Source organism: Orcinus orca, chromosome 14, assembly GCF_937001465.1.
Source record: "Orcinus orca chromosome 14, mOrcOrc1.1, whole genome shotgun sequence".
NCBI lineage: Eukaryota > Metazoa > Chordata > Mammalia > Artiodactyla > Delphinidae > Orcinus > Orcinus orca.
The window spans coordinates 85,180,053-85,200,562 of record NC_064572.1 but is presented as its reverse complement, the minus strand read 5'-3'; the positions used below and the strand labels follow the sequence as shown (position 1 = coordinate 85,200,562).

Here is a 20,510-nt window from a genome sequence, read left to right as displayed (position 1 = left end):
GGTAAGGTAAATTCTAAAAATTACCCAATCAGCAAGGCGGATAGCCAGAATTCACCCCCAGCTCGGTCCAACTGCAAACGGTCCCTTACCCCTCTGGGATTCAGCCCAACAACCATCCAGCCCATAATAGGACCTGACAACGAGCTGCAGAATCAATTCTGACGCAAATAAACTTGCATGGATTTTCATCTGTGCCTGACAGACCTATACATGGCTGCAAACCTAGTTCCTTCCGCCTTGCCTGTGGTCCTTCCGGACAGAGACGCCACCCTCAAACGAGACATATGAAAATGCTTCCAGAGATTAAATGCTTACAGCCAAGCTTCCGAAGGTGACCTGATTAAATACTTAACCATAACACCAGTCTAGACTCAATAGATCAAACCCTCTGGCTCAGGGCAATCGTGGCTCTGCGGCAACTGTGCAAAATAATGCTTATAAACGGAAGAAAGGAAGCCCGTTTCTCCTGAGTTTCTAGTAAATTGGGGGTTGGAGACTTAATAATGCCAGACTAATTTACAAGTCAGGCAGCAGGTTCTGCGGAGGCCCCCAGGGGCAGAGCCCGGCCATCCACCCAGGACACAGCTCTGGCAATGGATCACGGCTGAAAGCCAGGGAAAGGGGTCCAATGCTCCCCCCCCTCCCTTCCTTAGCCTCCTTCCTTCCACCTGGGGCTTGGAGACCATCACCTCACCATTTTAAATTCTGAATCCAGGGAATGTCCTCACTCTGTTCATGTTTTATTCTTTCAGCCTCTCCAACAAGCCACTCAGCCCAACTCCAAAGCTCGGACATGTAGTTCCCTCTGCTGAGACCACGTGTCCCGTCTCTTCCCCTGGGTACCTGCTGGAGGCCCTGGGTCTCTAGAAATGATACTTGCTCCTGCCAGCGTTCCCAGGCTGTCCGGCCCCTGGGTAGGGGTCCCCCACCTGCACAGTAGGTGCCCTCACCCTTAGAGCATCATAATCACCCGGTCCCGTGTCCGCCTTTCCCACTAGATGGTGGGCAACCCGAGGGCACACACTACGTTTGCCTTGTACTTCAATGAGTCCCCGCACCTAGAAGGGTGTCTTCCATGGAAGCTCTGACTCAACGTCTACTTATAATGATGAAGCAATAAATGAAGGAATTCAGATGGTCTCTCTGGAGGGAAAGAAAGAGATCACCTCTCAGATGCCAACTAAAGAGCCAGCTGCCAACCAGAAGAACCTTCCATGCACATTTCAGTGCCTCCACCCTTGGGACGGACGGCAGTTTATAAAGCATTTTCTATTCGCCTCAAGTTCTGCCCAAGAAACTCCACATCACATCCAAATTGAAAGAAAAAAGCAAATGCAAGAGAGAGCAAAAACCTACAAACAGTATCACACGTTTGCACATCAGTCACCACCTTAGTCTCCAGACAATCTTCTAAAAAGATGATGCAAAATATACCGGGACACAAGGTCTCTGACCATCAGCTTCCTCACTGAATGGAGACCAGAAACTCCCTTTCACCTGTTTCTCAAATGCATCTCTGCCCTACTCCTCTGTATTAGGGCCACCATAACAAAGTACTGCAAACCTCGTGGCTTATGACAATAGAAACTTATTCTTTCACTGTTTTGGAGTGCAAGAGTCCAAAATCAAGGAATGGGGGGGCTGTGCTCCCCTCCGAAGCCTTGATGGGAGGGTGCTCCCTTGCAGCCTCTAGCTCCCGGTAGCCCCAGGCGTTCCGTGGTGCCCCTTGGCTACTGGCAGCTCAACTCCAATTTCTGCCTCTGTCCTCACGTCGTCTCTCCCGGGTCTCCCTCTTCTTCTAAGGACCAGTCATCTTGAATAAAAGGCCAACTCTAATCCAGGATGACCGCATCTTACCTAATAAGATAATTGTATCTCCAACTACCCTATTTCCAAATAAAATCACGGTCTGAGGCAATAGGGGTTGAGGGGGGGGACACAATTTAACCCACAACATCCTCCACCTTCCATCCTAGAATGTGGATTAAAGGATCCAAGCACGATACTGCAAGTATCAGGAACTGTGTTTTCCTCAAGTTAATATGTAAATATATGCAAATACTTTTGTGAAAATGTTGTTTTTCAAAGTTTAATTTTTTTTCTTTTGTCTACTTTTCCTGGATATCTAAATTCAGACTGAAGCTTGCAAATAGTTTAGAACCGAGAACAAACATCAAGTAATATACGTGGAAATCCGATGCTTCTACTTAATAGCTCTGTAATCTTTAATCTTTTTTTTTTTTTTTTTTAAACAGAAGACTAAAGTACACTAAACAGAGGTGGCTTTGTCACCAGGGGTCCATTTTCAGGCTTATGTGGTGCTGAGGATGGTGTTCCCAAGTACTAAGTGATTAGCGGGTGCTAAGCATTTGACACTTAGCCTGTCACTCCTCTCCACAACCATCGGAAGTGGGGTACTATTATTATCCCCACTTTACAGATGTGCAAACTGAGGCTCAGAGAGGTTAAGTAACCAGCCCAAACTCAAACAGGAATCCGGGGGTCTGAATACATGCCAAGTGCCTCCCCCATGGGCTCGATTTCGGGGATGGAAGAATCTCATTCTCAATCTCTGCCCGTGTGCAGCAACGAAGACACAACACAGCCAAAAATAAAATAAATTATAAAAAAAAAGAAAAGTCAAGTGATTCAAAAAAAAAAAAGAATCAATTTTATTTACTTATTTATTTTTCGTTGCCTTGGGTCTTCATTGCTGCATGTGGGTTTTCTCTAGTTGCAGCAAGCAGGGGCTACTCTTCGTTGCGGCGCACAGGCTTCTCATCACGGTGGCTTCCCTTGTTGCGGAGCACGGGCTCCAGGAATGCAGGCTCAGTAGTTGTGACTCGCGGGCTCTAGAGCGCAGGCTCAGTAGTTGTGGCGCACAGGCTTAGTTGTTCCACGGCATGTGGGATCTTCCCGGACCAGGGCTTGAACCCGTGTCCCCTGCATTGGCAGGAGGATTCTTAACCACTGCGCCACCAGGGAAGTCCCATATATATTCTATATATGTATTTATATATATTATGTATATATACTTTATAAATTATATATATATAAACTAAATCACTGTGCTGTACACCTGAAACTAACACAACATTGTAAACCAACTATACTTCAATTAAAAAAACAGTCATCTCTACTTGAACTTTTGGGTATTCCCTCCACTTGTCATCTCAGAAAAGGAAGAAATTGGAAGCATCCCTACTCTAGAAGGGTCCCATGAAAGGTTTTCTAATAACATCACTTCGTTTGGTCTCTCCTGCCCTTCGAGGTTTTCGGTTGTCCATATGGGTGCAGCTATGACACATATACTCTACCACGTGTTTATGTTTAGAAATGTACCCATGAATCCCCTGAGTGGTAAGAAAAGGTAAGAAGAAAAGTAAAGTGGAGAAGCTGGACCAGGTAATGCCAGGATTTCAGCCAGCTTTGTGTGTGTGTGTGTGTGTGTGTGGTTGTGTGCGCGCGCACATAATTAAAAGTATTTTAGAGCATAAGCTGAGGGCAGATGGCCCACTGCCCAGCAAGGTGGGCTGTATGAAACAAGAAGTGTTCATAAAAAAATGAAAACAAGATTCAACAGCACCATTCCATTTCTTCCAGCTGTGATGCAATGCCAGCCACGAGAGGAATCATTATTAAGTCAGTGACAAAGGCGGGAAGCCCAATGAAAATTTTATAAGCTGGTCCAAAACTTGTTGTAGGCTGACACATTTAAAGCACGTTTGCAAAGCCGCTGCACGTATTTGCAGGTAAGCGGCAGACTTTGTTAGGTGAATAAAAATATCGACTTCAAAAATGTAAGTAACTACTGCTATACTATATATGCCATGATTATTAAAACTCTGTCCTTAAGAAACACTTTTATCCACTACTTTATTCCCAGGCACTTAGATTCTTCACTCTGAAGGCTCATTCCACGTTAATCCCACCTTTAAGTGCCTGCCTATAAATCACAGCGGTCGAAGAGGGAAATTGTACAAATGTTTTCGAGCCCTTGACCACACGTGGTCCCCACTGGTAACTACTGGTCAGGTGAAAACTGTAAAATGGAGGTTTTATTTTCTGTTCAACTGGAGGCAACACACGGTTGAAGAGGCAGGAATCCTACAGAATTGGATTTCTGTTGCATCACTGGTTTTAACCTTTCCCTCAAGGTTCCCTGCCCCTCCCCTACTCCCAGCACTTCCGAGGCCTCTTGTGTTCATTAAAGCTCTAAGGGGGCCTGCCACAGAGGGTCCCAGCCGAGCTCTACCCTCACAGCCCTGGTCCTTCAATTAGAAAACCAAGACAATGTTGCCCTTTTGGCTTTAAGAGTCTAGCAATTACTATATATAACATAGATATAATCAGGACTTCCCTGGCGGTCCAGTGGTTAAGACTCCACGCTCCCACTGCAGGGGACGCAGGTTCGATCCTGGGTTGGGGAACTAAGATCCCGCATGCCGAGCAGGGCGGCCAAAATAAATTAATCAAAGAATTAACTAATTAAATAAAAATAAAATAGAGAACCAACAAGGACCTACTGCATGGCACAGGGAACTACACTCAATATTTTGTAATAACCTAGATACACACACTCACAGCTTTCAAATTAGCTCCTGATACTTTGCCGAGATGAACTCTAGCTGTCCCTTCACCTTCACTCAACAAGATGTGCTAGGGACCACACAGGTGCAGGGAACAGAGGAAGGAACACAACTCAGCCCTTGTCCCCAGGGGCCCTCTGTCCAGCAGGGGACATGAAGGAGGAGTCCACCAACGGCACCCACAGACAGAAGCATGTTATGGAACTGCAGAGAGCAGCCTGCAGAAGGGCCCCTCGTGCAGCCCGGGTGAATCAAGGAAGACTGGCCAGTTGACTTCCTACACTGTTGGTGGGGATGTAAATGGAAAAGAGTATGGAGGTTCCTCAAAAAACTGAAAAGAGAGTTGCCATGTGATCCAGCAATCCCACTTCCGGGCACGTATCCGAAGAAAATTCTAACTCAAAAAGATACATGCACCCCAATGTTCACAGCAGCATGATTTACAATAGCCAAGACGTGGAAACAACCTAAGTGTCCACTGACAGACGAATGAATAAAGAAGATGTGGTCTGTATATACGATGGAATACTACTCAGCCGTAAAAAGGAATGAAATAGTGCCATTTGCAGCAACACAGATGGAGATTATCATATTAAGGGAAGTCAGTCAGATAGAGAAAGACAGTATCATATGATATCACCTACATGTGGACTCCAAAATATGACGCAAATGAACTTATTGACAAAACAGAAACAGACTCACAGGCATAGAGAACAGGCTTGTGGTTGCCAAGGGGGAGGGGAGGTGGGGAAGGGATGGACTGGCTGTTTGGGATTATCATATATAGAATGGATAAACAACAAGGTCCTACTGTAGAGCAGTATACGGTATATTGAACTATATTCAATATCCTAGAATAAACTATAATGGAAAAGAATATGAAGAAGAATGTATATAGGTATAACTGAATCATTTTGATGTACAGCAGAAATTAACACAACACTGTAAATCAACTACACTGTGGGACTTGCCTGGCGGTCCACTGCAGGGGGCACGGTTCGATCCCTGGTCAGGGAACTAAAAGCCCACACGCCTCGTGGTGTGGCCAAACCAAAACAAAACAACTTCACTTCAATAAAATAAATTAAAAAAAGAAAAAAAAGAAAGGTTTACAAGTTGAGCTGAGCCTGGAAAAGCTTGACAGATGGAAGATAAACAAAGGGCATTTCCAGGCAGCCAGAAGAGCATGCACAAAGGCACTGTGGCACCGCCAGAACACACAGGGGAGGATGTGCCAGAACTTCAGTATGGAAACACCACCAGACGTCAGTGAGGTCAACCAAAGGAAGCTCTCTTCCCTGTTATACGTGGGAGTCCCCAGTAGGGGTTCCCGTCCCCACCTCTCCCTCGCCCTGGCCTCTCCAGGCTGATCCTCAAAGCAATACCCCCCAGGAACCATCTGAAGAAACTTGGCAGCCTGGTCACAGCGCCTGGAGGACCAAAACGCATTCTTGCCTTTGAAAAATGGGCAGTAGAACACACATGATGTTGTTAGAAGGACTTGAAAATTAATCTTGTGAAGTTAATAGAAGCACATCAATTTGGAAGAAACATAATCCCATTTCCCTCCTGCTAAATCGTTATTTGCCCCTGGTTAAGCCAATTATGTTCAAGAAAATAAGTTATTATTTGGGGGGGGGCGGGAAATGGAGTCTTGATAAGTGCCTTTATTCCAGCAAATAAAACTCCAAGAGCGAATGCCTGACCTCCCGTATTTATGAAGGTCTGTGGGCAGCCTGAATGATACTTCTTAGACAGAATGTTGGGGATGGACCATAATTCCCCTGGTAATCTGTGCATTTTTCCCAGGACATGACCTCAAAACTGCTGTTTGTCTCTCGGAAAGAAGAAACATAGCTGTCTCCTGAACATCCTTAGACAGCCCAGGTGCCCCGCTAACCCCTCCACCAACCCCCTTAGGCTTCCTCCTCCAAGCCCTCTGGCCCAAAGCACACCCTTCGGGAAACAAGTCCTGCAGGTTTCTAACTTTTCCTCCCAAATATGCGGCAAAGACTTTGCTTCTAACAACACAGTCACAATACTACAGTAAACAACTACAGAGTGCTGACTAGGAGTTGGGGGTGACTCCCAGCACTTCATTGACACCAGTGGGAGCCACCTGGCCCCCAGGGGGACAGGTGGCAATGTCTGGACCTATTTTGGGTTGGCACCGCTGAAGGGAGGGGATTGCTAGTGGGATCTAGTGGATGGAGGTCAGGGACGCTGCCAAGTACCCCGCAGTACCCAGGGCTGCCCCCCAAGACCAAAATACATCCAACCCAGAACGCCACTAGTACACAGGTCGAGAAAACCTGCTTTACATGAATTCGCCCATTTAACCCTTGAGCAACTCTGTGAGGCAGAAACTACTGTCATCCATGGTCGACAAGTGAGTAAACTGGGGCGGACGGGCTTCAGAGCCCCAGGGGCATCCCGACCCAGCACTATGGTCCTAGACCGGGCAGCCTCCACTCCAAGTACCTTCTTTGCAGGGATGTCGCTGAATATTGGAGGGACGAGGCACTGAGCCTTAGACAGGTTCCCTCCCCCATATTCAGGCCAGCTGCTCCGGACCCCTTGCTGGGCACCACCGCTCTATCAGCCAAATCTGTACGGGACTCTGGCTGATGAAATTAAGAAGGGAAACCAGAGTGCTGTGAGATCTGGGGGAGGCTGGCCTCTGGTCTCCTCAATCCTGACTCCCTGACCCCGGGGCCCGCTTGCCCCCTCCCCACGCTCTCTCCACCACTCCCCTCCCTTGTCCCTCAAGACTCCCAGGCCCTGGGGACTGAGGACCATTCTCCCTGGGGCCTCAGCCCTCACACAACCCTGTCCCGCAGCCCGAGGTTGGCAACACAGGGGACGGTCGATTCCGGAAGGGCTCGGCAGCCCAGCAATGCCGGGAGGGGGGAACGAGCCGGATGTGGCACAGATCCTATAGAGTTGAGGCAGGAAATTGCAGCCCGTGACCTGGGACCAGCCAGTCAGCCGGTGGGACAGGGGTGCAGTAGGAAAGGAGGCCAAGGAGGCCGGGAGGGGCGTTTTCAAGGATGCCCTTTGCCGAGGAGGCGGCAGCCACCACCATCTCGGGAGTCTGATCAGAGACCTCGAGCGCTGGGATGGAGGACACACTCTCAGAAGACAAACGGAACGTGAAAAAGGAACCGAACAGATCCACATGCCTGCAAACCCCAAAGTTCCGAACGCCGCAGAGTTCTGAGTAATTCACTGAATGGCAAAAATCCAGCGGAGATGAGACATGGGGTGTCTCTGGATCCTCGAGGTCTAGGAACAAAGCTGTCAAGTAAACAGGAAGGTGGGGGGGGCAAGGGAGGGAGGGAGGAAGGGGTTGTCTGAAGGCACCATTTTCTTCTATGGCTAATTCCCTGCGGTTGAGGACCACTGTGCTCATCCCTGAAGCTGGGACACAATTACGCCATCACTCCATCACTCCTCCTCTCTACCTACACGCAGGTTCAACTGCCCAGGTGAGCAGCTCACTCAGAATGCTCATCTGCCCACGATGCCAGTCCATCACCAGACAACTTGTCTGTAACAAATAAAATACAAATTAGCAAACTTTAGGAAAAGGAAAGCTCACGAGGCCATACTGCCCTCTTCCAATTAAAAGTCAAGAAAACCATCATCAGAAATTGCGTATTTTCTCTATAGGAAGTTAACACCCACACAGTAAGCGAATCCGAGCGGTACTTTTTCTGGCTGCAAGCTCTCCCGCACACGTGATCCCTGTAGCTCCTCGCGGGCAGCTGAGAGGTGAGCACAGGCTCTGGGACTCTCCCAGGGCCCCGTGCAGGGCCTGAGGTTGGGGAGGTCAGTAAGGTGGCACTAAGTGCTGCACCCAGGCCTGGACTCCAGGCCTTCTGACTCCTGGTCCAGCGCTCTTTAAAATCCCACGCCATCAAATCCCCGCACATCACTTGAAGTTACTGCAGTTCTGACTGATTTACCCTTACAGCCTTTTTCAGTGCCTGCTTGGTCATAAAGACAAGCGCTATTTCAGAAAATGAAGGTTCGTTCATTGCAGCGCTAGCCACGATAGCCAAGACATGGAAGCAACCTAAAGGTCCGTCGACAGATGAATGGATAAAGAAGGGGTGGTACATATATGCAATGGAATACTCCTCAGCCATAAAAAAGAATGAAATAATGCCATTTGCAGCAACGTGGATGGACCCAGAGATTATCATACTAAGTGAAGTAAGTCAGACAGAGAAAGACACATATGTTATCACTTATATATGGAATCCAAAAAATGATACAAATGAACTTATCTGCGAAACAGAAACAGACTCACAGACATAGAAAACAAACTTATGTTTGCCAAAGGGGAAAAGGGGGCAGGGGGTGGATAAACTAGGAGCTTGGGATTAGCGGATTCAAACTATTATATATGTAACAGATAAGTAGCAAGTACCTACTGTATAGCACAGGGAACTATATTCAACACCTTGTGATAAACTATAATGGAAAAGAATCTGAAAATGAATATATCTTTATTTCTACAAATATATTATATATATATATTAACTGAATCACTTTGCTGTACACCTGAAACTAACACAACATTGTAAATCAACTGTACTTCAATTATTAAAAAAAAAAAAGAAAATGAAGACTCCATTCTAACAAAGAAACAAAGGCTAACGCTTAGAAGCAGACACAGTTCTCACTAACAGGCTTTAGTAACCATCTTCTGAGGTCAAAAGAATTCAACAGACCCAGGAATGGGGTCTGGGGTGCTGCATACATTTTAGGGTGGTGAGAATAGGAACTGCCGACAAATATGAAGATGACCAATTTAGAGAGCTCTCCTTATGCTCAACGGTCCACTCCCCTGACCCCAACAGCCGTCCGGATTAAGTACACAGCAAAGAACATCCTGAAATCTACGGGACATAAGTAGTGGAATATACCTCAAAGAAAAAGGCGGCATCTGTCCCCATTCACGTCTCTTCACATCTCTGTAGGGGTCTGGCCATCTGTTCCGCCAAAGGATTCTCAGGGACTAAAAGGTATGAGATCTTACAACCCTTGCTCAATGCCCATGTTGCTAACCGGTCCATCACAGCTCTTGCTGATCAATGGAAAACACTCGGAGGAGCCCCACATCAGCCTCCTGCAGGGCACACAGCACGACTACATTTCTGGGTCCCACATCTGGCCAGGGACGGAGCTCTAAACAAAAGAATGTGACCAGAAGGATGGTACCACCTCCAGCCCTGGCAGGGAAGAAATCTCCTGTGAACTAGCCTTCATCTCTTTCTTCCCCCACGCCCAAATTAAAAGGCAAGGAGCCCAAGATCCTGGCAGGGGGCAGAGCCACAGGATAGAAGACACCCTGGTCCCTGAATGACCTGATGGAACAGAGCTCCCGGCCCGCTCCCCACCAGCCACGTGGTCTGTGACGTGAAGGAAAAAGGAACGTTCATTGAATGAAGCCAGCGGAACGGTGGGGCTGTCTGTTTACAGCAGGTAGGCAACCCTAATTCAGGACGGAAATCACAACAGTTACATTTATACCTAAAAGTATACCTAGTAGCCACGTAAGTTAAACAAAATCAGCAAGATGGCATATAAATTGTGTATCACACTCTTGAGGAAAGGCAGCAGCAACTGTAAACAGCAAACAGGCCAGGATAAAGGCGGAATAAAGTTTTTGATGAGGGCTTCCCTGGTGGCGCAGTGGCTGGGAGTTCGCCTGCCGATGCAGGGGACAAGAGCAAACGTCGACTAGGATGCGGAGAAACTGGATCTCACACACACACACACACACACACACACACACACACACACACACACACACACACACACACACACACACACACGGCTGGTGGGAACATAAAATGGCACAGCCGCTCGGGAAAAGTTTGGGAGTTTCTTAAAAAGCCAAACTACCTTTCCATTCAACAACCGCATTCCTAGGCAGTTATCCCGGAAGATGAAGACTTCCATTCACACAAAAACCTGTGCGTCAATGTTCACAGCAGCTTTACTAGTAACAGCCAAAACCCAGACATCCTTCAAACCATGGATACACACAGCAACCTGATGACTCTCCTGAGAATGATGTCCAGCAAGAAAAGGCAATCCAAAAAGGTTACATACTGCAAGATCCCATTCATGGAACGTTCTTGAAATTACAAAATTACAGAAACGGAGAACAGGTTAACGGTTGCCAGGGAGGATGCGGAAGGGCAGAGGGAGGTGGGTTTGGCAACAAAAGGGCAGGAGGGGTCCTTGGGATGATGGAAATGCTCTGTATCTTCTTCAATGTCAATATCCGGGTTCTGATACCGTGTGTTGCAGTTTTGCAAGATATAACCTTGGGGAAAAATTGTAGTGGGTACACAGGGTCTCTCTGTACTATTTCTTACAACTGTTGGGTCTGTAATTATCTGAAAACCCAAAGTTAATGAAGAAGAAAAGGGAGAGTAAGGAGGGAACGAAGGAAAGAACAAGGGGGAAAGGGAAGAAGGAAGAAGGGAAGAAAGAGAAAAAGAGGAGAGACAGAGAGATGGCAGGTGCCCTCGGGCACTGTGGCTCCTCAGCTGTACCCAGCACAGGACTCACAACTGCCTGTTTCTTTCTCCGTGTCTGCACCACCTGCATCCTCAGAGGTCACAAGAGAACAAGAGAAAGAACTATTCACACCCGCTAAGACAATCCTGATAAGACGTCTGATATTCTGGGCCAACACTGGCACTACAATAAATTTAAAATTTTTATAGTGTTTCCAAAGTAAAATCAGGTTTGTAGAAATATAATATGCCTTAATTTCATTTTTCTGCAACTCCAGTGAATGAAAATGTCTGCATTTCTATTTACTTACAAGCAAATCAAATTTTTCTTCCCCCAAAGTAGCAGCTTGCTTGCTACTCTAAGCAACAAAGAGCATTTCTCAGCAACTCTCACACTCCCAAATTTACTGGATATTACACCATTCCTACCAATTATCATCGCGCAGGGCTAATCTGAATACACACGCCACAATCCCTAACACCAAGCAAAATGTCACATCCCCCTAATATGGGGGCAAAACACACCATTAAGACAACAAGTTTGGAAGAGAAGCATCCCTCCAGCCACCACGACTGTCATATCCAAACAGGAAATCACTTGTCACTGCATTTCTAACCTGCGCTTTATTAAATAAAAAATTACTAAAAGCACCGCTCCATGGCGTACCTGGCTTATCGCAAACGCTGATCTCAGGGCTTTGTGCTCTGAGGACATTATCTCAGCGAATCCCCACCGGTCTTTGCAGTAGGCAGGCTTGGGTCCACTTTCCAGATGAGGAAACTGAGGCTAAGAAAGCAGGAATAACTTGCTCAAGGGCCACATAACAATTAAGAGCCAGAAGTTAAAGATGTCTCGGTGCCAGTGCCCACATCCCCTTTTTGAGGTTTGCCTGGAGTGGAGAGTGAAGGGCACGCTGAAGTCACTGGTGTTCCTTCAATCTGCCTCTAGCAAAGCTAAAGGGTGGAAAGAGAACCGTACTCTTGCCCAGGCTGCTCTCCACACCACCTCCATTCCTGTTCTATTGCTGCCATAACAAATCATCACACCCTTGGCAGTGGAAAACCACCTGCATTCATTATCTCACTGTGCTCCAGGTCAGACACCCAGTGGCTCTGGGTCTCAAAGTCAAGGTGCTGGCCGGCTGCGCTCCACGGGAGGCTCTAGGATGAATGTTTCCAGGCTTATTCAGGGGTGCTGGCAGAATCCAGCTATAATTGCAGGATTGAGGTCCCCATTTCCCTGCTGGCTGTCAGTTGGGGCCAACCTCAGCTCCCTGAGGCCTCTGCCTGGTAGCAAGTGGACCTCGACATCTTCGGGCCAGCATCCGGGCATGGAACCCTCCCAGGCTCGGAATCGCTCTGACTCCACTTCTGCCGAATCTCTCTTGTGCGAGCAGACAGAGAAAGTCCTCTGCTTTGGGGGCCCACGTGGCTAACCCGGGACCATCTCTGCACCTCAGGGTTCACAGCCATGATCTCATCTGTCAAGTCCCTTTTGCCGTGTCACACACCACATTCACGCATCCTGGACACTCGGGGGGCCGTTATTCTGCCTTCCATGCCGTCACTGAGACGTGAGCACGCCAGCCTCAGATGTGACAGCTGCATCTTTTCACCTCATCTGAAGAACAGGAGCCCCATGAACACAATTTTACTGGTGTTGGGACGTTTTGACTCTGCCTAGTTGGGGGATGATGGGAAAGTTCACCTGGTCCAACCCCTCAGTGTGACAGCTAGGTCAAAGTTCATGTCCGTGTTAATAAGCCAGGTCTGTAAAAACTGACCCACCAAACTCAAGCCCAAGGGGAGAAATTAACAGGCTGGTCCCCATGAATGCGGAGGGGGTGGGCCACCAGCGTTTCCTGCCTTTGCTGAGCAAGCAACAGATCAGCTGTTTACTCCTTTCCTGATTCCACAAAGTAAATAAATAACTGAAGTGTCTCATTTACAAACAATGCTTCTAACAGATTCTAAGTACTTGCGAACAATGAGCCGTGATTCATGTTTCCAAATGAGATGGAGTTTTACCATTTTCTGTCCCCTCGTGATTCATTCAGGGGCCAAGTCACTGGCCGGGTGGAAGCCTGGCCGCCCACAGACCCACCAGGGCCCATCTACGGAAACACAGTCCTGTTGTGAGGCTCCCCCCAAAAAACGCTGTGGTTGGTAAAGGGGATTTCCAGTAATTTTCCCTTCGGCAGAAAGAGGAATTAAACTCGTGGAAATGAATCCCTACATCCAACACTTCCATCTTCCTAGCCAGCCCACTCCCTGAGAACCAGCGGGATCCTCCCCAGGCAAACTCCCAGACACGAGGGCAGCCTGACTCAAGCGTCCTCGGCTTCCCCTGCCCCAAATCAGGAACTCTAGGAGCTCTACGCCTGCGCGCCCTCCCCGACAGGGGGTCCAGTTATTTAAAGTTCCTCCTGCCGCTCAAAGAGTTGTGCTGTCTGGTCCTCTCCACCTGGTGAAACTAGGCAGGACGACCCCCTCCCATCTCCCCTGCCTGACCTCCACTCACATCCTTCCCAGAACTGGTTCCAAAACCTCCAGGATACCTTCTTCTCTGGAAACTTTTCAACTTGGAGTTTTCCTAAAACCAAAGTATTAGCCAAAGGTGTGATGTTAGAAGGCACTGCCGTGAGTGCTAGCAAAGCTTCTGGAAGGCATGTGACTTACAGTGGGAAGGACACAACCACGTTCGTGCTCACAGCTGCCTCCCCAGTGGGGAGACCCTGCTTGTGGGTCTCTACTTGTGAATGTTCCCTTTGCTCATGAGACACAAGTCACTCCACACGTATGGACACCTCCAGGGTTCTCACTGACACCATCCAGGTCACCCTGGGAGCCAAGGGTATCAAAGCGACCTTAAAGAGAGGTCCCTCACCCATCTCCTGGTGAGCACAGTGGGGTGACCATGAACTCTAGAGCCACCACCAGGGTTCAGTTTCAGGATGGAGCACTTACTAGCGGCGCTAGTCTGTCCTTTGCCTCTGAGAAGTGGGAGGGACAGCAGTCCCCACCACACAGGACTGAGAGGGCAAGTCCCGAGCAGGAGCGCTGGGCTCTGCTGCCCCCGCCTGGCCCCCTCCTCTCCCCAGGGCTCCTGCTTCTCTTCCATCTCTAAGCACTGCGTTCCCTGAGGGCCTGCCCTCAGCCCTCCCCTCACACACAGCACCCCAACAGGCTCACTGCAGCCCAGACCCCCCCCACAATGCTACCCCACACCCGAAGTTGATCCAGCAGGAATCTCCACACCCAAACCTCCCTCATCCAATGTGGATCGATGAGGACCTTTCTATCGGGGCTGAAACCACCTGAATGGGCACAGAACGCTGCTTACAAACTCAGCTGCACTCGGAAGCCCAGCTCTGCTGCTGGCCTTTGTAGATGTGCCTGAGCCCCGGAGGCCTCATCTCTAAAACAGGGGAGGGAAGGGAATTCAGCCACGGTGGTTTTGAAGTAGCGCCACCTGTGCAACAAGCCCCTGCGGGCCCAGAGGGGACCTAGAACCGTCCCAATGTCCAGACCAGCTCCACTCTACGTCCCTGGCATCTAGCAGAAGCATCACAGAAAGAAAAGAGAGAGCCCTGGGACCAGAACCGCCCAGGCTTCCCCAAAGTGGGAGGGCCGAACCACACCAGCAGTGGGAGTGGGCTGCTCCCCGCAAAGGCTCAGGGTCGGGAGGGGAGGGCGGGACGGGCCGCAGGGTCTGGAACCCCAGGAGGGCACCACCTGGCTTCGGAGGGGAGGCCAAGGCTACAAAAGGCCTTCCAAGTCAGGCAGAGTGGAGCCCGGCTTAAGAGGTGGTCAAGGACGCCTCTGGATCGCGGAGCAGGAGGAAAGAGGGACTGAAGCCAACTGGGAAGTCGTGCGGAGGGGGAGACCAGCCGCGGGCCCAGACAGAGCCTCCGGTGCGCAAGTTAAGAGAAGGCAAGCACCCACAGGCCTCCGCAGGCCAGGCTACCAACCCCCGCCAGGAGGGCGGCAGGGCGCACGGGGTCTGGGGGCTGCTTGCTTTGCCATTAAGGAGAGCCTCCGACTCTGGAATGTGTACTTGGTCCGAAACGTAAACTTGCAGCCGACCCTCCCTACTCCCCCCAGGAAGCGACAAAGAACAGCGGAGCCAAAACAGGTCCCGCCCTTCGCAACCCGCTCCCGGCCCCGGGGACCCCGGAGCGCTCGGCCGCTGGTCTCCGAGGGTCCCGCGCCGTCCAGGGCAGGACCACCGAGCGGCAGGCGGCGCGATCGCCCAGCCCCGGTCGCACACGCCACCTCCCACCGGGGGAGAGCACAGTTCTTCGCTCTGGTCGCTGCAACTTGAAACTGTCCGCCCGGAGCCGCAGACACTGAGCACAACTTCATCCGAAAAGCAGAAAGGCGCGGCCGAACAATGCCGCCGGGGCCTTTCGGCCCGGCCCGGCCCAGCTGCGGTCGAGGCGTCTGGGGCAGCCCCGGGGGCTGGAAGGCTCCGCCGCCGGGGTGCCCGCCCGAGAGCTGGATGTCGGAGGGGACACCCTCGGGAAGTGACACAAGCCTCCCCCCACCCCCGCGTGTCCCCGGCCCGGCTCGCGCGGGCTCCGAAGCGGGCGCGGGAACAGCGTGCGCCCGGGGTCCGAATGGGCAGTGCCCGCAGACGGACCCTCAGGCGGGCAGGGCGGGGACGCGGGTTCCCGGCCTCCGCGGCCCCTCCGCGTCCCGCCCGCGCCGCCCGGGCCGCCGGCAACAGGCTCCCGGGCGCCCCCGCCCCGCCCCGCCGGCCCGGAGCGCGGCGCGCGGGAGGTGCTCACCCACGCCGTATTTCTCCTCCCGCTTGGTGGGCACCCAGCGCGTCATGCCGCCGCCCGCGTCCCGGCGCCCAGGCCGCCGCCGCCGCTCCGCCAGGAAACTCCGCGCCTAGGCCGCCATTTTCCATTCCTTTCGAGCCGCGACAGGATGGGGTGGAAAAAGTTTGCGGCGGAGGCGGTGTCATGTGGGGCGGGGCGGGCGGAGCGTCGCGGGCCGGATGGGAAAGGCCGGGAGCGCCGGCGGGAGGCGGGACGGCGGCGGGCGGGGGGCCGTGGCCCACGACCCCACCCCCCGAGGAGCAGCCCCGCAGGGGCGTCGTCTCCCCCTTGTCCACGGAGCCCTCCCGGGGGCTGGATATCATACACCCCTCTCAGAGGGGTGCGCCCTGGCCGGCAGGTGGGCAGGGGGATTCTTGGCAATTTGTGAGGCTTGTGGCTTGCAACAGCCCCTGGTTAGACTGGTGCGCGGTGATGTGATGTCCCCAACTCAGTTTCCGCCTTGGGGGGAGAGGCCTGGAGCTGAGCAAACCCGCAGGTTCCCTGGGAGGAGCCTTCCCAGAGCACGTGGTTCATTCATTCATTTGACAACCATTAACTGAGCACCTACCCAGTGCCCGGGTGCGCTAGGAGCACCACACTAGCCAAGCCAGGGGTGGGGAGGTGATGAGCAGAATAACAAGAGGTGGGTCGGCTCCTAGTGCTTGAGCAGGGACACCCAAGGCTGGTGGGAGGAGATGGTGCAGTCCTGGGCAGGGAGCGCTCACCGGGGAGGTGACCTCTTGCTGGAGTGTGGAATGAGTGCATTTACCCGGAGAGGCCAAGAAGGAAAGGCAGGCAAGGCCCCGCTGGGGCCGAGAGACCTCAGCCTCCTCGGGCCCCCAGAAACTTCTGCTAGCGGAGTAGGACTCAAGGTCTGTGAAGTGGGGAAAGAGGGGAAGAGATGCTGGCCTGGAGAGGAGCCCCCAGGCCTGGCCTGGAGCAGACACACTGGCCTCTTAGGAACGTGCTCTTCACCCTGTGTTCTCAGACTGTTGTGTTTTCCACAGCAGTAGAAGATGGGGTTTCAGATTTCTCCAAGGAAAAACTTATAACAACACACACACACACAGTTATTTTTACCATAATTTCAGAGAAGAATAGGTCAAAACCAAGAAAAGGAGGAATGAGACAGCTTCAGAATGAAGACAGACCATAAAATTGAGTAAATTTGGTGTCGTGGAATATTAACTGGCTGGTCGCCTCCTCATGACCCCAAGAGCCAGTGACAAGGCAGTAGGCCTGAAAGCCTTCAAGGATTGGACGAAGGAAGGTAGAAAAGATTGGAAAGCCCCATGGGGTAGGGACAGCGCTGGATGGCAGAGCTGGGGAAGGGGCTGGTAGGGCCTAGGAAAGGCCAGGAAGGCCACCATTCTGCTGTAGAGAATGCCCATCGCCTGTCCTTGGGACCACTTTGAGACAGGGAAATCTCAACATTCCACCCAGAATATAAATTAAATAAACACTTGAGAATGCCCTAAGAGCTTGTCAGTTTGGGTGGCTGAGAGGCAACCTTCTACGTACAGAGGATAATATATGACTTGAGAGTTCACGGACATCAACCACTGATTTATAGAAAGTTGCAGGCCCTGTTTTACTGATAAGGAACTTAAGTCCCACAGAAGGAAAGAGACTGAGCTCCAATCACACACAACCTCATGTACACACTTAAAACCTCCTGTAGAAATTAGAAACCTCAGGAGCTCAGGCCCTGAACATGTGGCCTGGTGACTCGGAGCCTTGAAGGAGAAGCACAGTGAAAGTGTCATACAGGAGAAGTAGGGCACTCTGAGACAAATGACATGTCGGCCTGACTGACTCCAAATCAGGACGGGCTTCCCTGAGAAAACAGAGAAAGCCAAGACTTTAAGGAAAAGCAGAGACTAGCAGAGGGAACAGCATGTGCAAAGGCCCTGGGGTGGGAAGGAGCACAAATCCTTCAAGGAACTTCTAGGACACTGTGGCTGAAGCACAGGGAGCCAGGGGAAAAGGGCCAAGAAATGGGCCTGCAGTAGAAGGGCCTTCTAGGTCTTGTTAGGAACTTGGAATTCTGCAAGGAAAACCTGGAAAACATTTGAGTGATACTGATCTCTCTTGTGCCCAATTTTACTTTTGCTTGTGTGGCTACATGTTGGGGAAGATGGTGTATTGTAGCGAAAGACCAGGGGCTTGAGAGCCGCGCACATCTCAGAGTCCTGGCCTTGCCATGGCCAGCTGTGTGACCGTTCTTCCATCTCTAGCCTTTTCTGCTTGTAAGCCTTAGAGTTCTGAGAGCCCTACCTATAAACTAGGGGTAACGATACCAACCTCAGGCAGCTCTTCTGAGGATCAAAGGTGAAGATATTGCTGAACAGGTAAGACCTTCTCTAGCTGTGCTTGGTTTCCTCATCTGATGCTGCCCCCAGGTTTTTTGCTTAATAACATCATGGTTAGCATTTCCTAGAGCAGTTTCCACTTTCACCCTGATAAAGGGGACCCACTGAATAGATAAATAAATGTGGAGTGGGATTTGTATACTTTTGTAAGACACTCATAAAAATAAATCTCTGAATCAGAATTTTAAAACTCCAGATGGACCACAGACCATGTGTCGGAGACAATGAAGTTTTGGCCCCGTTATTGCGATGTTTGGCCACTGTCCCTGAAGCACTGAGAGGTTTGTCGGCGTCCCCCGGCTGACTCTGACAGTGGTCTCATCTTGCAGCTCTAAATCGAGTCTGGGCCCTGGCTCCTTGCCCTGTGGTTGCTTGAGCTCCAGCCTGGCACCATCTCCAATTCCACGAGCCATGGGTGGTTATGGTGAGTTGGCGTTTTTAACTCCTGAGTTGACGTGGCTGGGCCACGGAGCTCAGCCATACCTCCCAGGCATCACGCAGGACTTGGATCTCTGCCGTGCTTGCAGGTGTGACCCGCCCAAGAGCACTGTGGCTCTGAGTACCCCAGTCCTAGGCATCAGTGGGAGTTCAGACTAGTGACCCCCTGCCAAGATAAGGCAGAATCTTGCGATGGAGCCATGAAAAAGCATAACTGATATTACAGTTTTAATTTTTGAAAATTAAAATTGGGACTTCCCAGGTGGTCCAGTGGCTAAGACTCTGCTCTCCCAATGCAGGGGGCCCAGGTTCCATCCCTGGTCAGGGAACTAGATCCCACATGCCTCAACTAAGAGTTCATATGCTTCAACTAAAGATCCCGTGCAGAGACTTCCCTGGTGGTGCAATGGTTGGGAATCTGCCTGCCAATACAGGGGACATGGGTTCAATCCCTGGTCCGGGAAGATCCCACATGCCGCGGAGCAACTAAGCCTGTGCACCACAACTACTGAGCCTGCGCTCCAGAGCTCGCGAGCCTCAACTACTGAAGCCCGCCCGCCTAGAGCCCGTGCTCCACAGCAAGAGAAGCCACCGCAGTGAGAAGACCGCGCACCTGGTGCAGCCAAATAAATAATAAATATTTTTTAAAAAAGAAAATTTAGGGCTTCCCTGGTGGCGCAGTGGTTGAGAGTCCGCCTGCCGAGGCAGGGGACGCGGGTTCGTGCCCCAGTCTGGGAGGATCCCACATGCCGCGGAGCGGCTGGGCCCGTGAGCCATGGCCGCTGAGCCTGCACATCCAGAGCCTGTGCTCTGCAACAGGAGAGGCCACAGCAGTGAGAGGCCCGCGTACCGCAAAAAAAAAAAAAAAAAGAAAGAATATTTAAATTAATTTGAAAAAATTTTCCATATTCACAATGCAAACTCAAGAGATAATTCAGCAAAATCTTGCCTGGTGGAGGTACCAGAGGCACAGTGAATGGGGGAGGGGGACACGTTTATCTGGCGAGGAAGGGTGGTGAGCAGATGAGAGTAGGACGGGGTGCAGGGATTTTACACGCTTCATCAAGCGGCTTAACCACTGACTGTTTGCCACCTGAAAGGGGAAGTACGGGGTCTGCAGTGAGGCATCTAGTTGCTGCCCCTTTGATCCAGTAGCAGATGTTAGCATCATAGTACATGACCAGGCATATGGTCACAGTACATAATGTCACGCAGAACTAAAAAGTATAATCAAAAAAAAAAGTATATTCGAGACTTTAGACCTAAATTCCAGTTTACAGAAAATAGAGGAGATTGAGCTAAAGGTTAAATGACATCACAAGAACCCCCGACAGTCCTCAACTTAGGATGGTTTGACTTAAGATTTTTCAACTTTAGGATGGTACAAAAGTGATGTGCGTTCAGTATAAAACTTACCTCGAATTCTGAATTTTGATATTTTCCTGGGCTACTGACACACAGTCCAATTCTATCTCTTGATACAGGACAGCAGCTGGGAGCTACAGCTCCCAGTCAGCCCTGCAATCAGGAGGAGAAATGACCAAGACACGTACAATCATTCTGTATCCAGACAACCAAGCATTCTGCTTTTCACTTTCAGTACAGTATCCAATCAATGACGTGAAATATAATACTTTCTTATAAAACAGGCTTTGTGTTAGATGATTTTGCCCCACTGTAGGATAACTTAAGTATTCTAGGCACGTTTAAGGTAGGCTCGGCTAAGCGATGAGTTTTGTTAAGTTA

The 20,510-nt window shown here is 50.6% G+C and overlaps 1 protein-coding gene across 4 annotated transcripts in view; it reads right to left on the bottom strand.

Annotated features, from left to right (window-relative positions):
• Positions 1-16,077, bottom strand: part of DOCK1 (dedicator of cytokinesis 1) — a 522,558-nt gene extending 506,481 nt beyond the window's left edge. For all 4 annotated transcript variants that reach the window (XM_012531578.3, XM_033420738.2, XM_033420739.2 and 1 more), the window contains exon 1: positions 15,919-16,077. In XM_012531578.3, coding sequence (XP_012387032.1) covers positions 15,919-15,964 — 46 coding nt within the window. In that variant the 5' untranslated portion in view covers positions 15,965-16,077. The remainder of the gene's footprint in view (positions 1-15,918) is intronic.
• Positions 16,078-20,510: the final 4,433 nt, after the last annotated feature.